This window comes from Dreissena polymorpha, chromosome 4, assembly GCF_020536995.1.
Source record: "Dreissena polymorpha isolate Duluth1 chromosome 4, UMN_Dpol_1.0, whole genome shotgun sequence".
Classification (NCBI taxonomy): domain Eukaryota; kingdom Metazoa; phylum Mollusca; class Bivalvia; order Myida; family Dreissenidae; genus Dreissena; species Dreissena polymorpha.
This window is the reverse complement of record NC_068358.1, coordinates 85926411-85950325: the sequence shown is the minus strand read 5'-3', so window position 1 is coordinate 85950325 and position 23915 is coordinate 85926411. Positions and strand designations below refer to the sequence as shown.

General features: G+C 35.1%; 2 protein-coding genes across 5 annotated transcripts in view; one reads left to right on the top strand and one right to left on the bottom strand.

Moving 5' to 3' along the window:
- The window catches only part of LOC127879926 (uncharacterized), a 54192-nt gene extending 50575 nt beyond the window's left edge, over positions 1–3617 (top strand). For all 4 annotated transcript variants that reach the window (XM_052427036.1, XM_052427034.1, XM_052427037.1 and 1 more), the window contains one exon: positions 45–3617. In XM_052427036.1, coding sequence (XP_052282996.1) covers positions 45–129 — 85 coding nt within the window. In that variant the 3' untranslated portion in view covers positions 130–3617. The remainder of the gene's footprint in view (positions 1–44) is intronic.
- A 1470-nt stretch (positions 3618–5087) lies between these two features.
- The window catches only part of LOC127879930 (zinc finger matrin-type protein 2-like), a 32854-nt gene continuing 14026 nt past the window's right edge, over positions 5088–23915 (bottom strand). The window contains exons 3-6 of the mRNA XM_052427044.1: positions 17563–17633; positions 16388–16461; positions 15946–16091; positions 5088–7957 (exon numbers count right to left, since the gene is read on the bottom strand). Of these exons, the coding sequence (XP_052283004.1) occupies positions 7817–7957; positions 15946–16091; positions 16388–16461; positions 17563–17633 (432 nt within the window). The 3' untranslated portion in view covers positions 5088–7816. The remainder of the gene's footprint in view (positions 7958–15945; positions 16092–16387; positions 16462–17562; positions 17634–23915) is intronic.

The following is a 23915-nucleotide window of genomic DNA, read 5'->3' as shown; positions in this document are numbered from 1 at the left end:
TTTTGATTTCCTATAAACCTGAACCAGATGTTGTGTGTTTCCAGGATGCTTGCCAGTGGTGGTTCTCAGGGTAAAGTCGACCTGACACAGTGGTTTCAGGAAGACACTGACGACTTCCTGTTTCATTGATGAATGATAGTAGACATGTTGTAGCAAAACCAGTCCACACAAGCTGATCGAAGATAACAATTTCCACAGGATCTGGACATTTTTATTTAGACTTACTTTAAGCAGCCAATACAGGTGCTATACATGTTATCGGACAATATTTTATGTATTAATACTGGTTTTCCCAAAACATGTGTAGTTTTGTTTGAGATAAAGCTCTCTTCATACAGAAAGAAAACTACAATTGAAAAATGTATAAAGTACCATGCAGAATAATACTTGTATTTTATATCTAGGCCTTACTTTTTTTGGTTGTATAACCAATATTTCTTATGACTGGTAGACTGTTTTTGTTTAACTCCTGCAAACAAAAGTTGAGAATCACTTGTCTGTTTCTCTGCATATGATGTTCTTTAATCTCTTAGTACTTTAACATTCTGAAGCAAGAGAATTTAAACTTCATATGCGTCATCACCATGAAGTGTAAAGTATAGAAAAGACATTCGTATACTTCTCCAGTGATTCACATATTCCAGAGTTATTTTCCCTTGAACATGGCTGACAAAGCTGGGAAGGCATATTATAGTCCTGTTTGTGACAAACTCCAGTTTTTATCTGTTCTTACTAATGCCTAGTCCTGAGGTAATACTCTTCAAGGAGAGATAACACACAAATGTCTGTTATAACTGGTATACTTTTTTATCCAAGCCGAAATAGTCTCCGTCCATCTGTCTATCATTACGTCTGAAACTTTGGCCAGAGCATAACTGCAAATCTATTCAATGGATTTACTTTAAACTTAGAATATAAACAGATGGCAACTAGGAGAAGTGCAGTGACCAAGAACCATAACTCTATCTACCTTAGTTTTTGAATTATCTGCATTTATATAAATTCAAAGTAATTTTTTTGTCCGCAGTCATGGTTCAAACAAAAATCTCAAACCTAAATTCAAGCACTTTTCAAGGACTTTTTAAGACCAAATTTTCATTTTCAAGGCCGTGAACCGTACGTTAGTTTCCTTTAAAAAATGCATTTTCAAGCCAGATTAACACAGTATATAACATTTATTTGCTCAAACCCATTAAACTTATTTCACAATAACTCATACATGTTATTTCTAGTTATTACATACAAATACATGTTATCCACCCTTAACTCAATGAGTCTCACATATGTATTTACTTTTTAAAGTTATTACAAACAAACACATTGTCTCTTTCCATGCTCACATCAAACAGACTAGTTCATTTAAAATAAACAGAAGTCGGTTACTATAACATTTTGTATTTCACAGGGCTGTTGTTGTTTATGTCTGTTTTAGATTCAACAGTTTTAACACTAGCACCTTCCTGTTTCACCAAAAAGCACATTGCAGGAACCCTGTTTGCTTCTCAATTTCATGTTTTCTTTGTGGATATCCCCTTTATCGTGGCTTTTCAAAGCGCTTTCCCTCATTCCCCCGACACCAATGGTCTTCATATAGACCCAACAATGTGCTTTTCGAATGTCATTTGTTTTCTGTACCCAGGAATATTCATTAACTTCGCGCAAAACATAACGATTGACGTCATTTTGACAACTTGTTTATGACCAGAAAATAGCGCCATGAATATTCATGTTTAAAGAATGTTGATGTATCGTATAAGTTGTAATTATTTAAGCATTTTTCTGCATTTTATCGGTGTTTATGACCAGAAAGTAGCGCCAGGAATATTCAGTAAACCACTCTGGTTTGAAACGACACTTCCCCATCGCTGAATTTTTACTCGCGCAAATTGATCACAATGGCGAACCTCTGACGTAGTACACATAATCTGTGACGTGTATGCTTAACGTTTCGTACCCAATAGTGTACAAAACTTATATTTTGGTACTCAACTTTTTGCGCGAAGGAATTTATGATAAATTTTCGTAATATTTCCCTAAAGAATGATTTAAGTTTATGGCGATGATAAAAGTAATTTTGAACAGAAATAAACATTTTCAAGGCTTTTTTTAAATGAAATAAGTACTTTTCAAGCACTTTTTAAAGGGCAACCTTTGTTCAAGGGCTTTTCAAGCTAGGACTCGTTTTCAAGCCCTGTGCGAACCCTGGCAGTATAACTCTAAATCTTCTGAAGGGATTTACTTGAAACTTGAAATATAAACAGATGGCAAGTAGGAGAAGTGCAGTGACTAAGAACCATAACTCTATTTACCTTAGTTTTTTAGCTCGGCTGTATTGAGAGAAAGCCCGAGGTATTGTCATTGCCAGCTTGTCGTGTTGTCCAATGTCCGCGTCGTGCTCAAACCTTGACATTTTGCTCTAAAATCAAAGTGCTTTCACCTACAACTTTGAAACTTCATATGTAGATGCACCTTGATGAGTTCTACACGCCACACTCATTTTAGGGTCACTTGATCTGACAAGCTCTCATTTATTCAAAACTGCACCCGCAGCCGAGCGTTGGCACCCGTTATGCGGTGCTCTTGTTAATGATCTCCTTTTTTTAAATTTCAAAGTAATTTTTTGTCAGGAGCATAACTCTAAATCTACTAAAGGGATTAACTTGAAACTTGAAATATAACTAGATGGCACTAAAGAGAAGTTCAGTGAACATGAACCATAACTCTATCAGCTGTAGTTTTTTAATTATCTCCCTTTATTTAATTTCATGGTAAATTTGTATCCATTTTGTCACAGATGATACAGGTGCCTTGTTTTACAAATATTATTCTACTCTCTAAAACAAATGTTCTCATACAAGCAAACACATTTCGGCGGGAATGGCCATGTTAACATGGCTCTTGTTTGTTATTGTTGTTTTTTTTGTGAAAACTGATTATACTTAACATACACTTAAACATGTAGTGCAGAGATTATGTCTACATAGTGCCTAAACCATTTTTATTTTGAGTGTACATGTATCATTGATACTACCGAATTTATAGCACTGGAACAACGTTTATGTTGACACTATGCTTTAAAATTTGAACAGGACAAACACACAATGTTGTTTAATTAAGAAATATGTTCAAATTTCTGAGTAAAAATCTTGTTTTATGTGATACTGCTCTCACAAAATAAAAAACACCTAGGCTTCATGACTATGTTTATTCTCAACCCTATATTTCAATATTAAGCCAATTGAAATTAAAGCTAATATGTACAGTGGATGAGATGGGTCAATTTGAAAGATCTATAAGTGTGATAGAACTTAAGACCTTATGGGCCAACAATTGTACCAGTGTTTTTTTTCAAGAGCTTTTTTATCTTTTATATGTATGGAGTTAAAAAAAACCTGTGAAATTTAAGCTTAATTCGAAATGTTCATGTCAAATACGATTTGAAGATTTTGTTTATGCTCCCATGTATATTTCTTGCTCAATATTGAAACAATCAATAGGCAGAACCATGTTATTGTTTTTTATTTGTTGAAGAACTCTTATTTTTGTTAATGTTTAGAATGCTGTTAATGGTTTCATTGTTCATGAAAATGTGAAAAATAAAAAATATAGTTTTGGTGTTTTTGTTTTCAGAGTGAATTATAAAAAAAAGTTATAAGGTCATATATAAAAATAATATTAGGATCGAATAGTTCCCATTCAGTTGTTAAAGCTACTACATATGTTTAAATTAAATCCAGTCTTATTTGAATTGATATGCATTCCAACCCTTACAATTTAATACAGCATTACAATCTTTCATATTTCCTATGCACATTTTTATGCCCCTGGTAGGGTGGCATATAGCAGTTGAACTGTCCGTCTGTCTGTCTTGATATTTTGCATGCATGTGTATCTTGTGGAGCTGTACATTTTGAGTGATCAAGGGTAAAATATATGGCTTCAAAGTGGTGCAGAAGGGGGCTTTGTGTTTCTGATAAAAACATCACTTGTTGATACAGGTACATGTTGTCACTAAAGACATTTATTTTAACGACCTGTGGCATCAGAAATTACAGGTTGATAGTATCATATTCACGCACTTGATGCACATTTACCATGCTGTAGCAAATTAAAAATTATGTCATTGTACTTTCCCGAACAATTGGATATGTTGGTCCTTAAAACAAGCAGACCATGGGTCCTAAGGCACTCTCCTGTGTTTCAAAGGAACTAAATAACTAAAAATGTTACTTTTTGACTGTTGACAATGTTTCACTATAACCATATAATGAAAACTACCCTGTTTTTCAACAGACTGAAACCATTTTTTACCTTGGCCATGATATAATTTGAAAACATATTCTAACTAAGTTTGATGACTTGAAATGTGACTGATAGTTAACAAGCCTGGTCTGTAATTTGACCTAGTTTTACCTAACATGACGTAATTTAAAATTCTACTGAAATATCATAAGAACAACTTTCTGACCAAGTTTAATGAAGATTGGAAAATAAATGTAACTTCTAGAGTGTAAACAAGGCTTTACTCTAGCAATATAAGGAAAACTGACCTGCCCCCTGGTGCACATGTTTTTAAACGAATTTGAACCATTTTCAAACTCAGCAGTTATCAGTGACAAAATGTTGGGACAAATTTGAAGATTGGACAATAAATGTGATTCAAGAGTGTTTACAGGCTTTTTCTGCAATATTTGACCTCACATGACCAAGTTTCAAAGGCCTAAATAGGATTGGGACAAATGTTCTGACCAAGTTTCATTTGTCATAATGTGGCATTTATGAATTCAACAAGGCGGTGTTCAAAGCATTTTGTTGTTTGTCAGATTTGTTGACATCAAAAGTATTTTAGTGACATAAGGCAGTCAGTTTTAACTCTCACTTTCCTGTCTAAGCTTGTATACAAGTACAAAGTGCACGTACCTATGCCAGTGGCTGACAACTGTCCTTGTATCAAAAGTGACAGAGAAAGTCAGTAGAAAGTATTTCATGACCAAAATGCATACCTGTTATGTGTTGAGCCCTGGGATTTCTTGCGCTCTACACACTGAGCTTGTGAGGAGTTGAAAAGATTCAAAGCAAAGTCTCCATTATGCTATAAGCAGTGCCTTTACCATTTAATTACATTTCTTATGTATAAAATGCTGCCTACAAACACATTTCATCATAAAAACATTTATTTACAGAACATTTAATTACAATCACATTATTATTGATAATAGCTGACTTATAACTTATATTTATAGGTTTAAAGAGGTTAAAAGTTCTTTATAAATTTCGCAATCAGAAAATATGTAACCATTTTATTTTATTCACTCAAATATAGTTTGAATTTGTACACATTCTTGGCTTCTTACTAAAACTAACAGACTATTATTAGAGATCAATTGTTGGCAATATTTTCATACCAAGTTATCTTTATATTTTATTGTTTCATCTTTTTATAAGTGACTTATTCAACTACGTTTGACATAAACAAAACTTTTATCATTTTAAAAACTTTCTACAAATGCATTTTTTCATTGAGTATTAGGGAAAATAAAACAGAACGGATACATAAGGTTAATAGCAACAGTTCATCATTACAATGTGTTTAAAACTGATTGCAGTAACATATATTAACAAGAGGCCCATGAGGGCCTGAATCGCTCTACTAGCTGGAATCAATAGGGCTCAAGCCCTTGATTGTATGAACAATCTGAGTAAGTTTTAAATAAACAAAAATGGGAAATTTATCGCATAAACAAGAAGAAACGTAAAATTTAAACTTCAAATGGCTCCTTTTCAACAATAAGTTGGACAAATTTTCTTCACTCTAAATGGGGTTCTGGCCCTTGATGATATAAAACATCCGTTGAAGTTTCAAAAGTATAGAACTTTATATGTAAACAAACAAGAAATGTGTTTGTCAGAAACACTATGTCCCCTTCTGTGCCGCTTTGAATTATTTATTTTTTACCTTTGACCTTGAAGGATGACCTTGACCTTTCACCACTCAAAATGTGCAGCTCCACAAGATACACATGCATGCCAAATATGAAGTAACTATCTTCAATATTGAAAAAGTTATGGCAAAATGTTAAAGATTTACTTTTTTTTCTCAAATTCAAGGGGAGATAATTCTGGACTTATAATTCAGATATTGCTCATTTTCAATAGGGTTTGACTCATCATTTAGATAAAGACACTGTGCAAGTTGGGAAATGATTGGATGAAAACTGTGGACTATATTGCGTAAACAAGCCTTATTTCACAATTTTCTCAAATTCAAGGGAAGATAATTCTGGACTTTTTACTCTGATGTAACCCATTTTCAATAGGGTTTGAGTCCTCATTAATATAAAGACACTGAACAAGTTTGAAAAGAATCGGATGAAAACTGTGGACTTTTGTCGCGTAAACAAGAAAAAGTCTAATGCACGGACGGACGACGGAAACCACGCCATGACATAGGCTCTTCAGGCCTTCGGCCAGTAGAGCTAAAAATGGTCATTTTGAGTTCAATGTTAATATCTCTTACTATCCCTGGTGTACCGGTGTTTTATAAATATATAAAACGCATCTGTATGTACAGCATTTCTAAAATTCAGATCAAATATTCTGCATGTGACACATTTCTTTATTTCATTATAATTCCATAAGGCAAGGGCCTTTTCATTGCGTTTAACTAAACGCCTTTATTAATGAATGTCATTAGATATAGACTCAGAGATAGTATTATTTCTTTAAATGTTAACTATTCATAAGTGTTTACAACTCTGGAAAAATATGCATTCAATAGACACATATTTCACTGGTATAAGTCTTGTCAGTACTGATTCATTGGACCATTTGAGTAAGCCCAAATGTAGCTCAAAATGTTGCCAGGTGATTCATGTGTACTGAGAGATGTAGCTCAAAATGTGGCCAGGTGATTCGTGTGTACTGAGAGATGTAGCTCAAAATGTGGCCAGGTGATTCGTGTGTACTGAGAGATGTAGCTCAAAATGTGGCCAGGTGATTCGTGTGTACTGAGAGATGAAGCTCAAAATGTGGCCAGGTGATTCGTGTGTACTGAGAGATGTAGCTCAAAATGTGGCCAGGTGATTCTTGTGTACTGAGAGATGTAGCTCAAAATGTGGCCAGGTGATTCGTGTGTACTGAGAGATGTAGCTCAAAATGTGGCCAGGTGATTCGTGTGTACTGAAAGTTGTAGCTCAAAATGTGGCCAGGTGATTCGTGTGTACTGAGAGTTTAATTGAAGCATAATTATAAGCTTTTTAGAAAGAAGTATTGCTGTTAAGCAAACGGTTAATAAGGGTTAACCCAGAATTTGTACCTTCTAAATAAGTCCTTGCCAAAAATAGGTCAAGGCCAATGTCAACATGAGGTCTGGTGATGTGGGTGTTCTGAGATCGTTCCAGATGGATAACTTGCAAATATGAAAGCTTTGTAGTCAATAGCATTGATGTTGAACAACTTTTGGGTTAAACATGAGTTTGAATCTTAATAGGTCAAAACCAAAAGTATGTCAAGGTGAAGAACAAAATGAGGTCAGGTGATGTGGATGCGTTGATAGTGATCAAAGACCTCATTCGTGCATGTTTCAACGCTTTATGTAAGACAAGAAGTGTCATTTTGGGTTAACTGACTAAGGAAAAAAAAAATTAAAGCTCATATGTGCAACCCTTCAGGAAACAACTAACACAAGTTTTAGATCTTCCTTAGAAAAATCAACAGACAGAACCCCTAATTGAAATACATGTTTATGAAAACCATCCATTTAAAAGTCCACACATCAACTATCCACAGCTTCCACACAAACATGTCCCTTCCACAGCTAGGATTTCTTTGAGCTTCCAAAACCCGAGAATCCCATCATGGCGGCCATATCTGGATCAAGGTCCTCATCTAGATCACCGTCTGCTTTCCTCTTCCGCTCTTTTCGTTTTTCCTTCTTGTACGCTTTCTGTTTTTCTTCCTGGAATTGAGCAATTCAAAATCAATCATTGACTACAAAATTATATCCGAGTGGACAAACCTGGTCTATGTAATAAAACATGTCTGAAAATTTAGTATCAGTGTCAGCAATATGTTCTTTTCTATCCATGGCTGAGTTCAAAGTTTCAATTGAAGCAGTTTCATGGTCTCAATTTTCAAACTAATTCCACACAATGAACACAGCAGAAGGATATTATGCATACGAATATAAGAGTTAATTTCAAAAAGAAAAAGGCTCACATCCTAAAACCGCCATAAAACTATTTAAACATTCCATATCTAGCCATGATCAGAATAGGTAAAAAATAAAACGTTTATATATACATATCCTGTCTCTGTTGCAAACAGTGACCTACATGTAATCAAGCAGCGACTGAATAAACTAGTGGATCTCCAGGAGTAGATACTGTTAGTACATATTCCAACGCGCAAATTAAAATGTTCTTGTATTTGACCTTTGAAATTTATTGACCAAATCATGAATGTCACAACAAAAGCTCTGACGTGTTTTATTGTATATATTACATATATTTCTATTTTGTTTCTTCTTTACAATATGAGCAGCTTTCTGTATTTTTATTTTCATTCACTTGATTACGAAATTTATGACAATCTTGTATGATGTTCTGTGACAAACCATGGGGACAACAATTAGGATGTGGTGTTTTTCTAACAGTAAAATATTTGTTTAAAGCATTGAACGAATCTCAAACATACATGTATTTCGGATTGTGTGTTTGTCATGCATAATTGTAAACTTTGATACATGAAGCATTTAAATAAAACAATTGTGGTTTCAAATATATTTCAATGAATGGATAGAAGAACAGACAATGAAAGTGTTTATCGTTGTAACCTTATTTTAACAAGACTATTGCCAAGCAATATAAGTCCCCTACCGGCTCCACCATTGTCAGAAATTCCACCATTTTCAGATTTAAAAAAATATATATTTGTTGCCATAGCAACCAGAATTTTTGACGTAGGAACAAAATGAAATGACGTGCATAATGTCCATATTGCCATCTATCCATGTTTCAAGTTTCATGAAAAAATAACAAGAACTTTAAAAGTTAACGCAGGATCCAGAAAACCACCATTTTCAGCAGTATTTCTAGTCTATTTGTTGCCATAGCAACCACAATTGTTGACGTAGGAACGAAATGAAATGACGTGCATAATGTCCATATTGCCATCTATCCATGTTTCAAGTTTCATGAAAAAATATTATGAACTTTAAAAGTTATCGCAGGATCCAGAAAAGTGTGACTGACTGACTGACAGACAGAGAAAAAACTGGTAGGGGACTAATAAGCATTAGATAACAGTTGTCATTGAGGTAAGCCTGTCATTTAAACTAAAGTGAGCTTCAGCTGCAATCTATATTTTAATTATCCAATTAATGTGCTGTGAGTTATTATAATTATTTTCGATTCTTTTGTTGATTTGTGGCTTCATACTGAATGTGCACACCATTTTGTTCAATTGAATTAAAATTCAGTTTTTGTTTTGCTGTTGCATAGTTTTTAGCTCCACTGGCCAGAGGCCAGCGGGGCTTATGTCATGGTCCTGTGTCCGTCGTGCGTGGTGCGTCCGTGCGTTAACTTTTTCTTTAAACATTTTCTCCTAAACTACAAGTCCAATTCTGATAAAACTTCTAACAAATGTTCCTGGGGTGAACCTCTTTCAAATTTGTTCAAATTTTGCCCCTGGGGTCAAATTTGACCCCGCCCCGGGGGTCAATAAATTGAACATATGCTTATATAAAGCCTATTTTGTGCAAACTTTAAAAATCTTCTTGTCCATAACCATTGGGCCTAGTGCTACCACATTTGGTTTGTAGTGACATTTAATAGTTCTCTACTTTGTTTGTTCAAATTATGCTCCTGGGGTCAAATGAACATATGCTCATATTAAGCCTATTTTGTGCAAACTTTAACAAGAAATGTGTTTGTCGGAAACACTATGTCCCCTTCTGCGCCGCTTTGAATTTATTTATTTTTACCTTTTACCTTGAAGGATGACCTTGACCTTGACCTTTCACCACTCAAAATGTGCAGCTCCATGAGATACACATGCATGCCAAATATGAAGTTGCTATCTTCAATATTGCAAAAGTTATGGTAAATGTTAAAGTTTGCCCAAACCAGCCAACCAACCAACAAACCAACAGACAGGGCAAAAACAATATGTTCCCCACTATAGTGGTGGGGGACATAAAATCTTCTTGTCCATAACCGTAGGGCCTAGGGCTACCAATTTTGGTATGTATTGACATCTAATAGTTTTCTACTTAGTTTGTTCAAATTTGACCCTGCCCCGGGGGGCACAAAAATGAACATACGCTTAAATAAGGCATGACCCATATTCAAACTTGACCTAGACATTATCTAGATACAACATCTGACCAAGTTTGGTGAAGAACCCTTTGAAAACAACTTAAACAAGAGCTTGTCACAGTAATGCCAAATCCCCGCCAAAATGTGTTTGCTTGTATGACAACATTTGTTTTAGAGAGTAGAATAATATTTGTAAAACATAGCACCTGTGTCATCTATTTATATTTCAAGGATCAATTAGTTATATAGTGTTGGAGTTATGCTGTAGAGAATAAAATATATGGAAATGAAAGAAAGGGAGGTAATTAAAAAAAAAGACTATAAACAGTTACTGTTCTTGATCACTTTATTTTTCCATAAACTCATCTATTATGATCCTAGGCGTAAGCATTCTCGAGTTATCATCCCGAAACCATTTTACTGTTTCTAGTCAATGTGACCTTGACCTTTGACCTAGTGACCTGAACATCAATAGGGGTCATTTGCCAGTTATGATTAATGTACCTATGAAGTTTCATAATCCTAGGCGCATGGGTGAAAGTCGAAAAAAACCAAAATACTGAAAATAAAATCTGGGGGCAGATAGGGCCCCCGGGTCCGGAGGCCCCCGGAAGCTCCTGCATTTTAGCTTATTTGAAACAAAGAAATCACTGCTCCTGAGCTTAAAGACACCTGTATTTTTAAGTGATTAAAAACAGAAAAAAAAAAGTTAGTTTGGCTAGAAAATATCGCAATCAATTTTTTAAAAATTTGAATTAGATAAAATGTGTTAGGCAAAATCTTTAAGATAACACTAAACTTTCTAAACTAAATACAAATATTTACAGTATAATATATGAACATGTTATAGCAATACATTTTCTGTCTTGTATTTTTAAGTAATTTGTTTGTATATCTTATCTCGTTATTTTCTAATGATTTGATTTCCACGTCCGTTAATTTTTCACATGCATAAAGTCCTCGGCGTGAGACTTGAACGCCTTTTTCCCATTTGATTGGTACTTGATCGTCTTGAAACAGATATCACAATATGCGCTACACGGAGTTCTATTTTTTTAAACCAATTTCCCCATTTCTCTCCACGAGAGTCTCTTTCATGGAGCCATTCCCATCACCACTTGTTTTTCACACCACTTTCAAGTTCTTTTGTGTTGTACCCCAGAGGCAAATACATGATTTGATAGTGTGTTTTTTTGGTTTCGGAAGTAAAGTTATTTTGACTTGTCCGCCATATTTTTTTTGAGAGATAATACTGTTTCATAACGTCGATTTTCATTGGTTGACCGATTAACGTAAATCAATCAATACGCTTTTTTGGAATTAGAGTAAGATTCCTGATTTACTTCGAGGTTTTTCAATGCCGTAAACCATTTCATAGACAAAGGAAACGTAAATTATCGGCAGATTTCGCCAGAATATTCTAATGAGGTGACATCATGCTGCCTTCTGCACGTGCGGAGGGTCTTTTGGCTCGTATCCATACCCGATTCCTTTTTGCGAGAGACATGTTATTTCGGCTTGTAGCCGTTACTGTTTTGATGTTAAACTTCAGGTTCGATCAAAATCAAAGGCAGGGGTTACCACCCCCCCCGCCCAAAATATCTACTCGGATTTATACGATTTGGAAAAACGACCTGACTGAAGATAAAATTTACAGAAATCCGTAATATTACAGAAAACTTTCACCCATGTAGGCGTAAGCATTCTTGAGTTATCATCCGGAAACCATTTTACTATTTCGAGTCACTGTGACCTTGACCTTTGACCTAGTGACCTGAAAATCAATAGGGGTCATCTGCCAGTCATGATCAATGTACCCATGAAGTTTCATGATCCTAGGCCTAAGCATTCTTGAGTTATCACCCGGAAACCATTTTACTATTTCGAGTCACAGTGACCTTGACCTTTGACCTAGTAAGTTGAAAATCAATAGAATTTATCTGCCAGTCATGATCAATGTACCTATGAAGTTTCATGATCCTAGGCCTAAGCGTTCTTGAGTTATCCAGAAACCATCTGGTGGACGGACCCACCGACGGACCGACATGTGCAAAACAATACACCCCCTCTTCTTCGAAGGGGGGCATAAAAATTGAAAAGCTAAAATATTTACTATGAAATTAAATTAAATATAATTTAAAATGATAAATAAATAAAATGTAAGAAAAAAATGATAAAGGGAGATAATTCAAAAACTACAGCCAAAAGAGTTATGGTTCATGTTCACTGAACTTCATCTAGTTGCCAACTGTTTATATTTCTAGTTTCAAGTAAATACCTTCAGTAGATTTAGAGTAATGCTCTGGACAAAAAATTACTTTGAAATTAAATAAAGGGAGATAATTCAAAAACTATGGTAGATTCAGTATATTTAGAGTAATGCTCCGGACAAAAAAATTACTTTGAAATTAAATAAAGGGAGATAATTCAAAAACTAAGGTAGATAGAGTCATGGTTTTTAGTCACTGCACTTCTCCTACTTGCCATCTGTTTATATTTCAAGTTTCAAGTAAATCTCTTCAGTAGATTTAGAGTTATGCTCCGGACAAAAATTTATTTAGAAATTTTAAATAAAAGGGGATAATTCAAAAACTTAGGTAGATAGAGTAATGGTTCTTAGTCACTGCACTTCTCCTACCTCCAATCTGTTTATATTTCAAGGTTCAAGAAAATCCCTTCAGTAGATTAAGAGTTATGCTCCGGACAAAAATTAACTTTTAAATTAAATAAAGGGAGATAATTAAAAAACTAAGGTAGATAGAGTTATGTTTCAAAGTCACTGCACTTCTCCTACTTACCATCTGTTTATATTTAAAGTTTCAACTAAATCCCTTCAGTGGATTTAGAGTTATGCTCCGGACAAAAATTAACTTTTAAATTAAATAAAGGGAGATAATTCAAAAACTAAGGTAGATAGAGTAATGGTTCTTAGTCACTGCACTTCTCCTAGTTGCCATCTGTTTATATTCTAAGTCTAAAGTAAATCCATTGAAAAGAATTGGAGTTGTGCTCCGGACAAAAATTTACTTTGAAATTATATAAAGGGAGATAATTAAAAAAACTAAGGTAGATAGAGTTATGGTTATTGGTCGCTGCACTACCTCATAGTTGCCATCTGTTTATATTCTAAGTTTAAAGTAAATCCATTGAATAGATTTGGAGCTATGCTCCGGACAAAGATATAGTTTAAAATTATATAAAGGGAGATAATTCAAAAACTAAGGTAGATAGAGTTATGGTTCTTGGTCACTGTACTTCTCCTAGTTGCCATCTGTTTATATTCTAAGTTTAAAATAAATCAATTGAATAGATTTGGAGTTATGCTATGGACAAAGCTTCAGACGGACGCACAGACGGACGGAGACTATTACTATATCCCCTCCGAAAAAAATTTGGTGGGGATAATTAGAGAACTGACACTTAATACGGACCGACCGACAGACCGACCGACAAGCTCACTCCTATATACCCCCTAAACTTCATTTGTGGGGATATAATAAAGCTAAAGCTCGCCCTATTTTTTTTTTTAGCCTCAACAAATAAACTTTTTCCATCTCGGTACCAAGAGTGTATTCTCTCTCTATTTATACATACAAATAAACATCTGCATTTTCATTTTCGAGTTGTAAGATTTATTTTAAATTCAAATAAGTGTTTTACATTAACTGTCCAGGAAAATTACAGATTTTGGGGCTAATTTGATGAAGGGCATTGAAATTGTTGAATATATTAAAATAAACTATTATTTTTACTTGCATAAAGCTAGTAGGCTATTTTAAGTATTTAATGGAAAGTATGTTTAATTTCACTATCCCATACATTCAATAAGCTATAATAAAACACTGGTACAACCAGGGATCATATTTTCCCTCAACATCACTCGGTCTGGATTCAAATGGGGTAAAAAGTGTCCGAAAATTTATATCCGAAATCATGACAAATTACGTTTAAATATATGCCATTGATTTTGCCATTCATGAGGGTGGTATAATAAATGTACAAGTTAAATTCCCTTAGGCATTTTTTTTTAAACAGAACATACAAGTTTTCTCAATTGGTTTTATCATTTGCTATTTCATTGTTGTTTCGAGTGCTGTTTGATCTGACTTTTTCATCGTTGTAATTATTAGTAATCTGTGTTAGTCAATACCGATGTTTTAAATCGTTGTTGACTCGATAATAGCTTACAAACATGCACTGAACCAAACAAATGTCTGTGCGTATGTTGGCTACTGACAATAACAAAACCAAATAGTTAAGAAATAAAACATGTACGTTATATAGTTTGTTTTCGAATAACCCACGGCCGATAGTTAAGATGCAGAAGGATTAAATCACTAGTGCGAAGCACGAATGATTTGAAAACACGCATCTAAACTTCTGGTCGTGGGTTATTCAACAACAAACAATAAAGTAAACACGATTTTTACTAAAGATTTATAAAATTTATATTATTTTTCTTGTGTACTTTTTTATGTGAAGACAAGTTCCGCCCATAAAAAAATAACTTTCGGCTGTTCTATCTACGACTTTCACATTTATTGCCGGATTATTACGCTGGTGGAAAATGTATCGGCATGTTTTGTTAAGTTACAGCGCGTGCTCTCAGTGTATAATTATTGCAGAATATCAGATTTTTTTCTTTGTTTATATGAAAGTTTACTGTATCCTGCATGAAATGCACAATTTCCACAAGGATAACATCGAGGTTTTCATCTCCGAAGAAACTGTCAACGATTTTATCGTGGATGAGTACACATTACGGACCAATAAGTGTGCAAGGTATAAGCCAGTGAAATTATCGATTGATATTTACACGGGGTTATTCACGCATGACTAATATGTTATCCGGAGAGGCGCCCCCCCCCCCCAGAGAACTGCCCCCCGGAGAACTGCCCCCTTATTTTAAAGGGCAATGAATCCAAAACGACCCTTTTAGCTATTATAATATTAAAGAATAGTGCATTTTTTGCAGTAAGTCATTAATTGAAATTTAATCCATTCAAGTCTAGTGACGCATTGAGTTGCAAACGTATATAAGCATGTATTTTTTTTCGCTATTTTCAATTCAATCTTGTAGAGAACATTAATTCCGATAAAAAATTTCTTTAGTGAGTACTACAGCGGTATATGTACTCAGTTGCACGCCTATATTTAGTTACGACACATGTTCTGCATTGACACGCACGCGTTTCCTGCGTGGACCCGACTATGTTTCGCGCTTTTATTAAAACATGAGTTTTACATGACATTTATGTACAGTGATGCAGACGATAAATGGAAATATACTTGTGCTGAAATTACATTGTTACCGGATAAAACCGGACACAACCGCGCGAATCTTCGCTGCTTGGGGTCATACTCTGATACGTCGGCTGACGTGCAATAAACTGGTCCTAACCAGATTTAGAGACTGCAGCGAATGGTTTATCACACCTAATCGAGATAAGAATGTAATGAGGGTGTGTTAGCATGTGCACTGTGTAATCGATTTCATGACTCCGGAATTTTAGCTAACAGAATCGAACCGACTGTTTGGGATTTTCATTCGGTCTTTCATGACCCCAATCGGTCTAGGACCGACAAAACCGAAAAAAATATGATCCCTGGGTACAACCCTGACACATACCTCCTCTTTGAGTTCCTTTATTCGCTCCTCAAAGTCGTATTCCTTCTTTTTTTCATCCATCTTCTTCTTGTTCATCTCAAATCTCTTTCTGACCTGCTCCAGTGAAGACCTCTCCACTTTCATGGACATACCAAGGTTACGCTGATCTAAACACACATCACAAATACTATATAGATGTTTGTAAAACATATATGCCTCACCCTTATCTACTTACATACTTAGTTGCGAGGGAAAGACTGATATCCTAATGCAGATCAGAAGGTAAAAGGTCAATATGGATTGCATTATTAAAATAGCTGCACATACGGACACTAGGATTGAACCATAACAGTGGCATCTAGAGTGTTCACAAGCTTAAAATTGGAAACGTGCAACTGACAAAGGTTACAAAAGCACACCATTAGAAATTCGTGGAAATGAGATCTGAAAAATAACAACTCACGCTTTTTTCCATTGATGTGGTCTAGAAAGTTAATAGAATCCTTGACCACACAGTCGCATACATTGCAGTAGTACCTGAAATGCATTAGTAACTGCAGATATTATCAGAAAATAAGAAAAAAAAATTAAGCCTACAATGGTATATTTTTAACAACGCTTGCTCAAAGTTTCATCCTTTTCGGAATAGATTGAAATATTTTAAGCTCAAAAGAAAATGATCTGGCAAAACAGCTTTTAATAAAAGTACAAAGCTTATTGATCTTAAGAGCTCTGTTTCTTTAAAGTAATTTTAAAATTACAAACTTAATTTTCAACAGATGGAGGATTGAAATGAAATAATTTAACCTTTCCTACTCAGAAGCAAAGTGAAAACAAGGGACAAAATTGTCACAAAACCAGGTTTTCATTGTGAAAAAAAATCTGATTAAGGGAGACAACTCAAACTGAACTTTTGAAATGAACAAACAAAATTAACCCCCTTTGTAAGTTTGTTTCAAAATAAATCTATTTTAAGTTGTGGTGACCTTGACATTGGAGATATTGACGTGATTCTTTCGTGCGACACACCGTCCCATGATGGTGAACAAATGTGCCAAATAATTGTAAAATCTCACAATGAATGACTTTAGTTATGGCCCAGACAAGCTCATTTATTGCCAATTTTGACCTTTGAACTCAAAGTGTGACCTTGACCTTGGAGATATCAACGTAATTATTTCGCGCGACACACCGTCCAATGATGGTGAACAAATGTGCCAAATGATTTTAAAATATGACAATGAACAACATAGTTATGGCCCGGACAAGCTTGTTCCGCCCGCCCGCCAGCCAGCCAGCCAGCCAGCTAGCCAGCCAGCCAGCCAGCCAGCCAGCCAGCCAGCCCGCCCGCATTCGCCAATCTAATAACCATTTTTTTCCTTCGGAAAACCTGGTTAATGACTATATGTGAACAGCATAAAACCAGAACAGGCTGTAACTTGCAGTCTGTTCAGGTTTTATGCTGTTTGCTGCTCCTAAGAATCTTAGGGTTAGAAATGAAGCCTTCAAAACTTGAATTTATTAAGAAAGGTCTTGAATTAAATGTAACTCTAAGGGACAACAAATGTGTAAAAAACATATCTAAGTGGTAAAGGGTTTAAGAGAAAGTATAAAGGAGTTTCATGAACATCCACTTACCCGCCCTGCTGACTAGCTGGAGTAGTTTTTGTGATGACTTGAGATTTTCCCAGTTTGGAATCAAGATCAACCTAAACATAAATTTGACTAATGACATACAATATTTGTTACAACATGTCCAGGCTCAAAACATTAATTTTAGTCAACCTAATCAATATGTTTTAGTCTAGCTAGTTATTAATTAGCTGTTTTTGGAGCTATATTTTGTCTGCTATATTTTGAGTTGAAATGTAGTCTTATTGTTCTTCAAAAAGCACATAGACAGTTGTGTAACATTCAATTTAACCAAATACGTTAAATGATTTAAAATACATTATATTCTTTCTTTGGAAGTACATGAAGAGTTCCACTTTTCAAAGAGTTTACTTATTATGCATAGAATAATAATGTTGGAATATATGCACGAACATATAAACATGTAAATATATTATGCAATAAGCAGCTGACATGTAGCGTACATTCACAAACCAAACCCAGGCATTAGTTATGTGAATAGCCATATAGGGGGTTATGTCTAATGGATCTGTAGACCTATATGAAAATCATTTTGTTTGAATGAACTGCTATTTTCCAAACATCTGAATTTTGAAATATTAATATGGCCTTTTTTGGACTGGCTTTGGGAATATGAATGAAGTAGTGCTATAAAATCAGCCAAACAAAACCCCTGCTAATATGTATGTTACATAAATTATACTGATTGGGTTTCAGCAGCAGCCATCTCCCTTTTCATGGTCCAGACTGCAGATGTCTGACACATGTTTGACAAGGAATAACTTGCAAATTTAACCCTTTCAGCGCTGGAACAGGATTTTAAAGGCCTTTGCAAACAGTTTGTATCTAGATGAGACGCCAAAGAACGTGGCGTCTCATCAGGAGATTGCTATTCTGATAGTATTCTTTGAAAAAAAATCAAAGAAAATGCTAATTTTAGAAATTCAGCAGACAACATTTTAGCAGACGACAAATTTCCCAGTATGCATAGGGTTAACCAGTCGGGGGGGATCTTGCCTGATTGGGAAAGTTGGGGAATCTCCTTTTTACTTGCCCGATCGGGAAATATTGAATGAAAAATTGCCCAATCAGGCAAGAAAACAAACATTTTTCATATACCTTGGCAAAACATATCCGAGCATCATAAATCTCATCCAAGGAACAACTAAAATAACTGAATCCAATCTTAAAACAATTATCTTAAATTTGACCGTAGCGATTTAAAAAACAAGAGCACCACCTTGCGGGTGCAGACCTCTTATCTATTTTTCTTTTTAAAGGTGTAGGGACCTATCTCAATTTCAATCACAAAGGAGGGAGGGGTGTATAGTGTGGGGGTGTAGTCATTTATTACATTATCTTCCAAAAATGCCAAAAAAATAAAAAAAAATTGGGGGGGGGGGGGGGGATTCTTGGGTGGGATGGTTGGACGATATTTAAAAAATAAAATAATAAAAATAACTATTTGTGTTTTTTTACAATGTTTGAAAAAAAAACGAGAGATGTGTTCGTCAGAAACACAATGCCCCCTATTGCGCCGCTTTGAAAAAAAAAAAATTGTTTTTTTGTTTATCTTTGACCTTGAAGGATGATCTTGACCTTGAACTTCCACCACTCAAAATGTGCAGCTTTGTGAGAATGCCGCTTTGAAATATATTTTTTTGACTTTTGACCTTTAAGGATGACTTTGACCTTGAAGGATGATCTTGACCTTGAACTTACACCACTCAAAATGTGCAGCTTCATGAGAACGCCGCTTTGAATTATTTATTTTTTTTGACCTTGAAGGATGACCTTGACCTTGAACTTCCATTACTCAAAATGTGCAGCTTCATGAGATACACATGCATGCAAAATATCAAGTTGCTATCTTCAATATTAAAAAAGTTATGGCCAATGTTAAAGTTTTCGGACGGACAGACGCCATATATTTGACATTTGACCTTGAAGGATGACCTTCACCTTCACCTTTCACCATTCAAAATGTTCAGCTCCATGAGATACACATGCATGCCAAATATCAAGTTCCTATCTTCAATATTGAAAAAGTTATGGCCAATGTTAAAGTTTTTGGACGGACAGACGCCATAAATTTGACATTTGACCTTGAAGGATGACCTTGACCTTTTTACTACTCAAAATGTGCAGCTCCATGAGATACACATGCATGCCAAATATCAAGTTGCTATCTTCGATAGTGAAAAAGTTATGGCCAATGTTAAAGCTTTTTTCGGACGGACGGACAGACTGACTGACATACTGACAGACAGTTCAACTGCTATATGCCACCCTACTGGGGGCATAACAATTTTTTTATTTTTTTTTTGGGGGGGGGGGGTGGGGGGGGTATAGTGTGAGGGTGTGGTGGTTATTTATAAGATGATGGGCAGGGGGGGGGGAATGAGGGGAAATTCGGGGGGGGGGGGGGGCGTGGGGGATGGTTCGGGTGGAGTTTATTGTGGTATGTCGTAGTTGTTTTGTCAAAGTATCAATCAAATCTTATCATAAATAAAGAAGTTATAGCAATTTTAGCAAAATTTAATAATTTGACCTTGAGAGTCAAGGTCATTCAAAGGTCAAGGTAAAATATAACGAGCCAGGTACAGTACCCTCATGATAGTATGAAAGTATTTGAAGTTTGAAAGCAATAGCCTTGATACTTTAGAAGTAAAGTGGATCTAAACACAAAATGTAACCATATATTCAAAGTTACTAAGTCAAAAAGGGCCATAATTCCATAAAAATGACAACCAGAGTTATGCAACTTGTCCTTTACTGTCCCCTTATGATAGTTTGCGAGTGTCCCAAGTATGAAAGCAATAGCTTTGATACTTTAGGGGTTAAGTGGACCAAAACACAAAACTTAACCAAATTCTTCAAGAATAAAGGGCCCATAATTCCGTCAAAATGCCAGTCAGATCGAGTTACATAACTTTGCCTGCACAGTCCCCTTTTGATAGTTAGTAAGTGTTGCAAGTATGAAAGCAATAGCTTTGATACTTTAGGAAAAAAGTGGACCTTAACACAAAACTTAACCAAATTTTCAATTTTCTAAGTATAAAAAGGGCACATAATTCTGTCAAAATGCCAGTCAGAGTTACATAACTTTGCCTGCATAGTCCCTTTATGATAGTTAGTAAGTGTTGCAAGTATGAAAGCAATAGCTTTGATACTTAAGGAATACAAGAGCACCGCATAACGGGTGCCACCCTCGGCTGCCAAAGCTTGTCAGAATTTTTTTTTTCTTTTGAGGTCACAGTGACCTTGACCTTTGACCTATTGACCCAACAAGAGATGTGTTTGTCAGAAACACAATGCCCCCTACTGCGCCGCATTGAAATAAAATATAAAATTTCTATTTATCATTTGGCAGGTATAGAAATCTTCCCCCTTTGAAGGCTATTACTTCCCTTGAATTTTGTCCAATCCAACCAGGGGTGGGGGGGTGGGGGGGGTCTCAAAGTCAATTATGACCATGTCAGACATCACTGACAACCAAGGCCTGTGGTTTAAAAGGTATCATAACCAGAGTTGATCATGTATCTATTGACATAAGTCCACAGGTATGTAATGAACATCAAAGAAATTATAATTATATCATTAAAAAAAAACCTTTGACAAATCAATCATTTGGGTTATAAATAATCAAAATAATAAATCTGTACAGTAACTGTGAAAAGAACTTCAATTCTTGGTAAGGAAATATATAATATGAGATTTATAATTATATAAATTACTTCCCTTGAAAATAATTGTCTGTAACAAATCTCTTTTTTAGTAGCAAATAATTTAAAGCCACAATACTGTGACTGTAGATTCACCACTCAAAATGTGCAGCTCCACGAGATACACATGCATGCCAAATATATAAAGTGGCTATGTTCAATATTGAATAATTTTCTCCCTTTTTAAAGCTTATAACTTCCCTTAAATCTGTATTTTTTACCATAGACCGTAAAGGATGACCTTGACCTTTTACCACAATGTGTTTGTCAGAAACACAATGCCGCCTACTGCGCCGCTTTGATTAATTTAACAAAAATATATACGTGGGCAGGTCAAATAACTTTGTCCATTTAAAGCTTATTACTTCCCTTGACTTTGTTTGTTCGACCCTAGACCTTGAAGGATGATGTTCACCTTGAAATTTTACTTTACCACTCAAAATGTGCAGCTCCATGAGATACACATGCATGCCAAATATCAAGGTGCTATCTTCAATATTTAAAAAGTTATGGCCAATGTTCAGGTTTACGGCGGACGGCGGATGACGAGCTGGCTATGACAATAGCTCAGGTTTTCTCCGAAAACAGCCTCTCTAAAAAATGGTGGTTCTAGTGTTCAAAAGTTTTACGGTAGCTGTAGATGTATAAACAGCAATGCGATAACATCGCAATCTTTAAGGCCATGTTTTTTAACTGACTGGAACAGTTTTCCATATCAACCAAGAAAACATTATAACAAATGTTTTGAACAAGTTTCATGAAGAGTGAACAATAATTTTGACTTTCAGAATGTTCACAACGTTTCATTTTAGTCATATAATGGAAATTGCTCTGCCAACAGGCGGTCCTGTTTACAGAAACCATTTTTGAACTGAGCCAAAAATCATGAGAACAATGTTCTGGGTATCTCTCATGAGGGTTGGACATCTAGATTGTTTATGAATTAACTGTAGCCATATAACGAAAACACAGCCGTTCCCTGTTGGCTATGTTTTTGACAGACTGGAGACGTTTTCGAATTATCATAACACATGTTCTGAGCACATTACATGACGATCTGACATAAATTATGACTGCTAGACCCTTCACGTGTTGCTTTCAATTTGACCAAGTATTTAAACCCACGTGACCAAATTTTGAACTCAGCCTTGATGTTATTGAGATAATTTTGTGATGTGTCATGAAAAGTGAGCAATAAAAATGGCCTATAGTTTCCACAGGGTAAATGTTTACGACGCATGACGAACCAAAGTTGATCACAAACGTTCAGAATTACAATGTTTTGCTCATGCTGCACTGATCAAACGCAATGCTTGTTTGCCAATTTCAATTTAATAAGTAGTTTGTCTTTTGTAACAATATTTGGTACATTAAGACAAAAATGACACCTGATTGTTTCAAACAAATATCTGCAATACAACTTTGGACCACTGAAAGTCGTTTTTGTTTTGACAATCAAAATAAATTCAAGCAATATGGAAATCATTAAGTTAACATTTCGGGGTAAACGTTTTAAGTCAAGCAGATGTTCATGATGTTAATAATGCCATACAATGCAAACTGATACAACGCTGTTGCGCCATATTATTTGGCTAATCATATTGATTTAATGCGGGAAATGTAAGCGCACAACACAATTCACAAATGTTGAACACATGTTTAAAGTATCATTCCAGATGCATGTCTGCACAATTTGCATAAATTTGTTAACACAGCTTCGGTCATTTGTTGACTGACAGCGTTTGCCTACTGACAAAAATAACTTACTCATGAGAAAGCTGTGCTCAGGTGAGCTTATATTATTCTTTTAAAACAAATTGGTAGAGCAATCTTATTTAAATCCAATTTTAAAAAGCAAGATAAAAACAAACACAAGATAACAATTGATTCGCGAAGATGAATTGACCCGTTTAATATTTCTTTTACGAGAGACAGGCGTCTGATTGCAGTTGAACTTCTTGTTCTCAACGAAGCAGACGATTTAAAATATTCACACCGCAGACGAATATAATGATGACGAGATAACAGTGGATAGATAGGTGCTAGTGACTTGACGTAATTGAAAAAATCACCGTTGAAATAAAAAAAAAGGTGTTTACTGTTATTAATCTGCAGTTTTGTTAAATAATGTATCAGAGTTGCTGCCACATAGGATTGACGACTGGATTGGCATAAATTGGGGTCTAGGCAAATTGTTTTGTCTGAATGAATACATTATACTATGATATATAATTATAACATATACATATAGTGCATGTCATTGTCTTATATGCACCTTCACATTAAACCTCACACTAAGCATACTGATTGTTTTACTATCTGTTCAATCGTGGGTTCTTTTAGTGCTTCATAGCAAGGTGTTGCAAACAGAGTTTTGGTAATTCAATATAGCTATGAAAACAGATCATGAAATGGAACGGCTTTCCCTGATTGCCATCAAATACTGTAAACTTATAGAAATTCGTCGGTATGAAATTTCATGGTTTAATAAAAAAACAACTAATTCGTGGACACGTAATTTCGTGGATTTCGAATTTTCAGGGAAGACTTACCGTCATAATAATACAACTTTTATAAAAATAACCAGAGTAATAACGAAGCATAATCTGCTAATCTGTGTTGACAGCAAGACTT